This window comes from Oncorhynchus clarkii, chromosome 12 (assembly GCF_045791955.1).
Source record: "Oncorhynchus clarkii lewisi isolate Uvic-CL-2024 chromosome 12, UVic_Ocla_1.0, whole genome shotgun sequence".
In the NCBI taxonomy this organism is placed as follows: Eukaryota; Metazoa; Chordata; class Actinopteri; order Salmoniformes; family Salmonidae; genus Oncorhynchus; species Oncorhynchus clarkii.
The window spans coordinates 102494673-102504231 of record NC_092158.1 but is presented as its reverse complement, the minus strand read 5'-3'; the positions used below and the strand labels follow the sequence as shown (position 1 = coordinate 102504231).

Here is a 9559-nt window from a genome sequence, read left to right as displayed (position 1 = left end):
TGGTATATAGACTCAATGAATTAGCCTCTAAAGAATTAGAGAATGATTACTTGTTGCATTCATTGTCGGCCACTAGATGAAATGCTCTTATGTAGTTGACTTGCAAATCCAATCAGCCTTTTCCACATTGATTTAATGTCCTCACATTTATGTTCTGGGTTGAAGTGAAGAGGAAACTACATTGATCACAACAAGGGAAAGGGGGAAAATGTTAAAATACAATTACAAAACAACATAAAGATCAATGTTTGAAAAATAAACGACAAAATACTTGTATTTTCAAGTGTATTTAATTAAAATGCATTTATTTTGTATTTTAAAATACAGAAGTACATTAACCAGTAGCAGACACCAACAGCAACAACCCTCTCAGTAATGATAACAGAAACAGTTGACTTGCTATGACTGTGATACAGGAAGTTGTTGTTTATCTACCTTAGTTTAATGCACTGAAGTCACTCTGGATAAGAGTGTCTGATAAATGACCAAATGTATTAGTGAAAATGAACATACCATAATGAACAGCAATGTGCTGGGGTAATGAACTAAAAAGTTCCCCCCTTCAGGGTCCCCAGGACCAGGACTAAAGGACACTGATCTACAGTATGGTACAGTAGCTTTCCCAGAAGCCTGGTTACAGTATGGTACAGTAGCTTTCCCAGAAGCCTGGTTACAGTATGGTACAGTAGCTTTCCCAGAAGCCTGGTTACAGTATGGTACAGTAGCTTTCCCAGAAGCCTGGTTACAGTATGGTACAGTAGCTTTCCCAGAAGCCTGGATACAGTATGGTACAGTAGCATTCCCAGAAGCCTGGTTACAGTATGGTACAGTAGCTTTCTTAGAAGCCTGGTTACAGTATGGTACAGTAGCTTTCCCAGAAGCCTGGTGCAGCGCTGGGTGGAGCTCTGCATCCACCTTCCATATCCATCCTGGTATCCCCAGACTCCCTGGGGGCGATTACATTTTGGGTGTAATAGCCCGCCTGTTTCAGGAAGTTAATCAATGAATGGCCACATATGATCATGAGCAACCCCCTGCTGATGCAATAGGTGTTGACCGGGTCGAAGCTCTTCAGGTCCTCGTGCTGGGTCACATAGACCTTATCCACTGTCATGTCTGGACGCATACTGATGATGAGACGGTCCATGTTGCTGGTATCTATCTGATGAGTGTTGCCCTCACGGACATATTTAGGCAATGATTTAGATGTTGGGAGGTGGAGGTTGCCCACCTCATAGAATGGGTAGCCATCATAAGGAAGCAGCCTCTTGCAGACATTGTTTTCACACTCACGCCTGTTCTGGAAGTGATGGAAACCAAAGTCTCCCTCTTTGGGGTCGGGATCTGCAACCATCTGGTTGTCGTTTTTGATGACGATGTAATCGTTGGCGAACCAGAAAAGGAGCTTGAGTCCGTGCCTGGGTGAGGGACGACCAAACGAAGATTTTCTAAGCTCCTCCATATTGTTCAATGTTTGAACCATGGTACCCCTGGGGGAGGGAGAGAGAGAGAGGGATAGAGAGAAGGGGGGGGGGGTGATGGAGAGAGAGAGAGAAAACAGACAGCATAAAACAATACAGTTCATGGTTATAGAGTTAAGTTACCTTCCATATACAGTATAAGCCTCTGCTAAGAGGTCTGGACCTTAATGGCGTTGGAGTGCACTAACCTGGCTGTTCCCAACATCACAACACTGGCAAAAGTGTTACGGGCTGTTTAAATGTATTTTTATATTTCGAGGTTGGATGTTAGAACGTAGGGGCAACCAATTGGTGTCACCTCCTTAGTCAGTATGTGTTACACCTGTGCTGGCTTGTCCATCTCATTCATTGGAATTTGCTTCAATTGTGATGGCCCAGGTGAAATTTAAGAGCGGCTGGCCCAGGTGATATTTAAGAGTGTCTGGCCCAGGTGAAATTTAAGAGCGGCTGGCCCAGGTGATATTTAAGAGCGGCTGGCCCAGGTGATATTTAAGAGCGGCTGGCCCAGGTGATATTTAAGAGCGGCTGGCCCAGGTGATATTTAAGAGTGGCTGGCCCAGGTGATATTTAAGAGTGTCTGGCCCAGGTGATATTTAAGAGTGTCTGGCCCAGGTGATATTTAAGAGTGTCTGGCCCAGGTGATATTTAAGAGTGGCTGGCCCAGGTGATATTTAAGAGTGGCTGGCCCAGGTGATATTTAAGAGTGGCTGGCCCAGGTGATATTTAAGAGTGGCTGGCCCAGGTGATATTTAAGAGTGTCTGGCCCAGGTGATATTTAAGAGTGTCTGGCCCAGGTGATATTTAAGAGTGTCTGGCCCAGGTGATATTTAAGAGTGGCTGGCCCAGGTGATATTTAAGAGTGGCTGGCCCAGGTGATATTTAAGAGTGGCTGGCCCAGGTGATATTTAAGAGTGGCTGGCCCAGGTGATATTTAAGAGTGGCTGGCCCAGGTGATATTTAAGAGTGGCTGGCCCAGGTGATATTTAAGAGTGGCTGGCCCAGGTGATATTTAAGGGTGGCTGGCCCAGGTGATATTTAAGAGCGGCTGGCCCAGGTGATATTTAAGAGAGGCTGGTCCAGGTGATATTTAAGAGTGGCTGGCCCAGGTGATATTTAAGAGCGGCTGGCCCAGGTGATATTTAAGAGTGGCTGGCAGTTGTCTTGGTAGATGTGGAGGGTTAACACCTTTAGTTGTCTTGACAGATGTGGAGGGTTAACTCCTCTAGTTGTCTTCAGAGATGTGGAGGGTTAACACCTTTAGTTGTCTTGACAGATGTGGAGGGTTAACTCCTCTAGTTGTCTTCAGAGATGTGGAGGGTTAACTCCTCTAGTTGTCTTGATAGATGTGGAGGGTTAACTCCTTTAGTTGTCTTGATAGATGTGGAGGGTTAACTCCTTTAGTTGTCTTGATAGATATGGAGGGTTAACACCTTTAGTTGTCTTGATAGATGTGGAGGGTTAACTTCTCTAGTTGTCTTGATAGATGTGGAGGGTTAACTCCTCTAGTTGTCTTGATAGATGTGGAGGGTTAACTCCTTTAGTTGTCTTGATAGATATGGAGGGTTAACACCTTTAGTTGTCTTGACAGATGTGGAGGGTTAACTCCTCTAGTTGTCTTGATAGATGTGGAGGGTTAACTCCTCTAGTTGTCTTGATAGATATGGAGGGTTAACACCTTTAGTTGTCTTGATAGATGTGGAGGGTTAACTTCTCTAGTTGTCTAGATAGAGACTGGTTGTTACATCAGTAATTCTATAGTATCTGAGGGGTGATAGAGACTGGTTGTTACATCAGTAATACTATAGTATCTGAGGGGTGATAGAGACTGGTTGTTACATCAGTAATACTATAGTATCTGAGGAGTGATAGAGACTGGTTGTTAGATCAGTAATACTATAGTATCTGAGGGGTGATAGAGACTGGTTGTAGTAATACTATAGTATCTGAGGGGGGATAGAGACTGGTTGTTAGATCAGTAATACTATAGTATCTGAGGGGTGATAGAGACTGGTTGTAGTAATACTATAGTATCTGAGGGGTGATAGAGACTGGTTGGTACATCAGTAATACTATAGTATCTGAGGGGGGATAGAGACTGGTTGTTACATCAGTAATACTATAGTATCTGAGGGGTGATAGAGACTGGTTGTTACATCAGTATTACTATAGTATCTGAGGGGTGATAGAGACTGGTTGTTACATCAGTAATACTATAGTATCTGAGGGGTGATAGAGACTGGTTGGTACATCAGTAATACTATAGTATCTGAGGGGGGATAGAGACTGGTTGTTACATCAGTAATACTATAGTATCTGAGGGGTGATAGAGACTGGTTGTTACATCAGTATTACTATAGTATCTGAGGGGTGATAGAGACTGGTTGTTACATCAGTAATACTATAGTATCTGAGGGGTGATAGAGACTGGTTGGTACATCAGTAATACTATAGTATCTGAGGGGTGATAGAGACTGGTTGTTACATCAGTATTACTATAGTATCTGAGGGGTGATTGAGACTGGTTGTTACATCAGTAATACTATAGTATCTGAGGGGGGATAGAGACTGGTTGGTACATCAGTAATACTATAGTATCTGAGGGGTGATAGAGACTGGTTGTTAGATCAGTAATACTATAGTATCTGAGGGGTGATAGAGACTGGTTGTAGTAATACTATAGTATCTGAGGGGTGATAGAGACTGGTTGTTACATCAGTAATACTATAGTATCTGAGGGGTGATAGAGACTGGTTGGTACATCAGTAATACTATAGTATCTGAGGGGTGATTGAGACTGGTTGGTACATCAGTAATACTATAGTATCTGAGGGGTGATAGAGACTGGTTGGTACATCAGAAATACTATAGTATCTGAGGGGTGATAGAGACTGGTTGTTACATCAGTATTACTATAGTATCTGAGGGGTGATAGAGACTGGTTGTTACATCAGTAATACTATAGTATCTGAGGGGTGATAGAGACTGGTTGGTACATCAGTAATACTATAGTATCTGAGGGGTGATAGAGACTGGTTGGTACATCAGTAATACTATAGTATCTGAGGGGTGATTGAGACTGGTTGTTAGAGAAGGAGGAGTGCCTACATTGGAGGATATATATATATATATATACTTGTCTGTTGAGTCAATTTGAACCGAACAGCACCTCTAGTTGTCTTGAGAGATGTGGAGGGTTAACTGCTTTAGTTGTCTTGATAGATGTGGAGGGTTAACTCCTCTAGTTGTCTTGATAGATGTGGAGGGTTAACTCCTCTAGTTGTCTTGATAGATGTGGAGGGTTAACTCCTCTAGTTGTCTTGATAGATGTGGAGGGTTAACTCCTCTAGTTGTCTTGAGAGATGTGGAGGGTTAACACCTTTAGTTGTCTTGATAGATGTGGAGGGTTAACACCTTTAGCTGTCTTGATAGATGTGGAGGGTTAACTCCTTTAGTTGTCTTGGTAGATGTGGAGGGTTAACTCCTCTAGTTGTCTTGAGAGATGTGGAGGGTTAACTCCTTTAGTTGTCTTGGTAGATGTGGAGGGTTAACTCCTCTAGTTGTCTTGAGAGATGTGGAGGGTTAACACCTTTAGTTGTCTTGATAGATGTGGAGGGTTAACACTTTTAGTTGTCTTGATAGATGTGGAGGGTTAACTCCTCCAGTTGTCTTTGTACTTCCTGTCTTTAAGTTTGGTGTGTGTTTTCATTTTGTTTGCCTGTTCTTGGTGAATTTAGTGGGTCTCATTGTGGGTGTCTTTTAGGCTCCAGTTGTTGTTGCTAGTCAACGTTCAGTGGACACCATGAGTGTCTTTCAGAACCCCTCCTAAAACCCCAGCCTTGTCGTTTTGGTTGCTGTCAGTGACTCTTTGTTAGTTCCCCCTTCTGTTTCAGTGACATATTTGGTTTTCTTGCTGTGGAACGTGACAATAGAACATAAAAAAAGAAAGGAGGACCAAGGCACTCTTCATTTAAAATGCCTTTATTTGTAGGGCATGTTCAATAGAAACAAAGTTTTAAAAATCTGACGAAAGCAAATCCCTGACGAAGGCCATGCATCCGAAACGTCGGGTTTATAAAACCTTGTTTCTATTGAACATGCCCTACAAATAAAGGCATTTGAATTAATTATATGAAGAGTGCCTTGGTCCTCCTTTATATTTGATGACCAATCTACACCTTTTACCAAAGAGCACCTTCTGTCTACCAGAATGTACTATTGTGTACCTCAGTAGCGCTTCCCTTCCTCCTCTTTCTACTAGTGACAATAGGACAGTTGTTATCGTTGGCCTAAAATAACTGTGGTAACCTAGTAACGTGAGCCCTCTTGACGATTATCATGAAACGTCATCAACATGAACAGCCGGGCAGGTTTGAGCACATTTTCACTTAGAAGAATTTGGCAGCACTTCCATCAACGGACAATACACTCTAAGTGAGTCCCAAATGCCACCCTATTCCCTATATAGTGCCCTTCTTTTGAACAGGACCCAATGGGGAATAGGGTGTCATTTGGGACCACGCCTGGATGAGTCAAGTGTTAGTTTGAAATATAATCTCCTGAAGGATCCAGGAACGTGAAACTTAAAGGGAAATAAAAAAATGTAACTACATTACAATGAATGCAAGGTTTAAATAGTTACCAAACAGTATACCTGTTAAAGTTATAAGTGAACCGTCATAAACAGAAGGTAAAATCTGTCTCTCTTATCGTACCATGTTTTAATGCAGAAAAAAATTGCTGATATATATTCAACCACAATCTGTCAGGTTTCAGGTAACGTCAACTTATTAAAAGTTAATACATTTTGATAGTACTGCTTTATTATTCTGGAAAAACTTCATATAAAATAGTATATAAATATTCACTGAGTATAAAACATTAGGAAGAACTGCTCTTTCCATGACACAGACTGACCAGGTGTTATACATGACATAGACTGACCAGGTGAATCCAGGTGAAAGATATGATCCCTTATTGATGTCACCTGTTAAATCCACTTCAATCAAATCAAATGTATTTATATAGCCCTTCGTACGTCAGCTGATATCTCAAAGTGCTGTACAGAAACCCAGCCTAAAACCCCAAACAGCAAGCAATGCAGTTGTAAGAGCAGGTGTAGATGGAGGGGGGACAGACTTGTTAAGTAAAGACAGACTAGATCTAACTTGTTAAGTAAAGACAGACTAGATCTAACTTGTTTAGTAAAGACAGACTAGATCTAACTTGTTTAGTAAAGACAGACTAGATCTAACTTGTTTATTAAAGACAGACTAGATCTAACTTGTTCAGTAGACAGACTAGATCTAACTTATTTAGTAAAGACAGACTAGATCTAACTTGTTAAGTAAAGACAGACTAGATCTAACTTGTTTAGTAAAGACAGACTAGATCTAACTTGTTTAGTAAAGACAGACTAGATCTAACTTGTTTAGTAAAGACAGACTAGATCTAACTTGTTTATTAAAGACAGACTAGATCTAACTTGTTCAGTAGACAGACTAGATCTAACTTATTTAGTAAAGACAGACTAGATCTAACTTGTTAAGTAAAGACAGACTAGATCTAACTTGTTTAGTAAAGACAGACTAGATCTAACTTGTTTAGTAAAGACAGACTAGATCTAACTTGTTAAGTAAAGACAGACTAGATCTAACTTGTTTAGTAAAGACAGACTAGATCTAACTTGTTTAGTAAAGACAGACTAGATCACCAAAAAGCACATCATAAATGTTTTTACTGTACCTGGTGTTTATATTAAATGTAATCTCTTGTTCCCTGGTGCTCGGTGTCCCTGTAGATCTGTATGAGGCCGTGTGAGAAGATGATTGGATGATCTGCAAGCTTTGCTGTCTGTGTGTTTGTGTATCATTATTTACTCTGGGGGCAGGACTACCCATGAAGAGCCCAGAGATGACAGGAAATGATACTGAACGTAATCCCAGTCCTGGGCTGGGCTGTGTTCCATACCACAAAGTTCTTCCCTACTTCCTGCCTCTTCGATTCATGAAGAGTCTCTGAGTTGAAGCTTTTATCTAGGATCAGTTTTAATCCTTATAATCATAGTGAAAGAGATTACATAGACAGGGGCACCTGATCCTAGACCAGCTGTAGTCTGAGACCCAGATGTTTGAGCTACAGCCAAGGGCTCAACCCTTTCCTCCTTTTTAAGGACCGGTGAGCTACGGTTTCTCCTCTTTGGGGGACTAATTCCATTCAAACTAGCTGCTTTAGTGTCCGTCAGTAACAACCAGTAATTCAGGTTCTGTTATAAACACCTCTTTTTGTCTAGCCTGTTTTGCATGTTACTTTTGTTCCTTCTTTAACACCTGTTAGAGGTGATAAAGGAGTTACTAGACTGGTCACCAATCAGACCTGTTAAAGGTGATAAAGGAGTTACTAGACTGGTCACCAATCAGACCTGTTAGAGGTGGTAAAGGTAAAGGAGTTACTAGACTGGTCACCAATCAGACCTGTTAGAGGTGATAAAGGAGTTACTAGACTGGACACCAATCAGACCTGTTAGAGGTGATAAAGGAGTTACTAGACTGGTCACCAATCAGACCTGTTAGAGGTAATATAAAGGAGTTACTAGACTGGACACCAATCAGACCTGTTAGAGGTGATAAAGGAGTTACTAGACTGGTCACCAATCAGACCTGTTAGAGGTGATATAAAGGAGTTACTAGACTGGACACCAATCAGACCTGTTAGAGGTGATAAAGGAGTTACTAGACTGGTCACCAATCAGACCTGTTAGAGGTGATATAAAGGAGTTACTAGACTGGACACCAATCAGACCTGTTAGAGGTGATAAAGGAGTTACTAGACTGGACACCAATCAGACCTGTTAGAGGTGATAAAGGAGTTACTAGACTGGTCACCAATCAGACCTGTTAGAGGTGATATAAAGGAGTTACTAGACTGGACACCAATCAGACCTGTTAGAGGTGATATAAAGGAGTTACTAGACTGGTCACCAATCAGACCTGTTAGAGGTGATAAAGGAGTTACTAGACTGGTCACCAATCAGACCTGTTAGAGGTGATATAAAGGAGTTACTAGACTGGACACCAATCAGACCTGTTAGAGGTGATATAAAGGAGTTACTAGACTGGACACCAATCAGACCTGTTAGAGGTGATATAAAGGAGTTACTAGACTGGTCACCAATCAGACCTGTTAGAGGTGATATAAAGGAGTTACTAGACTGGACACCAATCAGACCTGTTAGAGGTGATAAAGGAGTTACTAGACTGGACACCAATCAGACCTGTTAGAGGTGATAAAGGAGTTACTAGACTGGTCACCAATCAGACCTGTTAGAGGTGATAAAGGAGTTACTAGACTGGTCACCAATCAGACCTGTTAGAGGTGAGTTACTAGACTGGTCACCAATCAGACCTGTTAGAGGTGAGTTACTAGACTGGTCACCAATCAGACCTGTTAGAGGTGAGTTACTAGACTGGTCACCAATCAGATCTGTTAGAGGTGATAAAGGAGTCACTAGACTGGTCACCAATCAGACCTGTTAGAGGTGAGTTACTAGACTGGTCACCAATCAGACCTGTTAGGGGTGATAAAGGAGTCACTAGACTGGTCACCAATCAGACCTGTTAGAGGTGAGTTACTAGACTGGTCACCAATCAGACCTGTTAGAGGTGATAAAGGAGTCACTAGACTGGTCACCAATCAGACCTGTTAGAGGTGAGTTACTAGACTGGTCACCAATCAGACCTGTTAGAGGTGAGTTACTAGACTGGTCACCAATCAGACCTGTTAGAGGTGAGTTACTAGACTGGTCACCAATCAGACCTGTTAGAGGTGAGTTACTAGACTGGTCACCAATCAGACCTGTTAGAGGTGAGTTACTAGACTGGTCACCAATCAGACCTGTTAGAGGTGAGTTACTAGACTGGTCACCAATCAGACCTGTTAGAGGTGAGTTACTAGACTGTTCACCAATCAGACCTGTTAGAGGTGAGTTACTAGACTGGTTACCAATCAGACCTGTTAGAGGTGATAAAGGAGTTACTAGACTGGTCACCAATCAGACCTGTTAGAGGTGAGTTACTAGACTG

The 9559-nt window shown here is 41.8% G+C and overlaps 1 protein-coding gene across 1 annotated transcript; it reads right to left on the bottom strand.

Annotated features, from left to right (window-relative positions):
• Positions 1 to 850: 850 nt before the first annotated feature.
• Positions 851 to 7283, bottom strand: LOC139422632 (uncharacterized). The gene is made up of 2 exons (XM_071173778.1): positions 7224 to 7283; positions 851 to 1490 (listed from the first exon to the last, which is right to left on the bottom strand). The coding sequence occupies exon 2, from the start codon at positions 1481 to 1483 to the stop codon at positions 851 to 853; it is 633 nt and encodes a 210-aa protein (XP_071029879.1). The 5' UTR covers positions 1484 to 1490; positions 7224 to 7283.
• Between the last annotated feature and the right edge of the window lie 2276 nt (positions 7284 to 9559).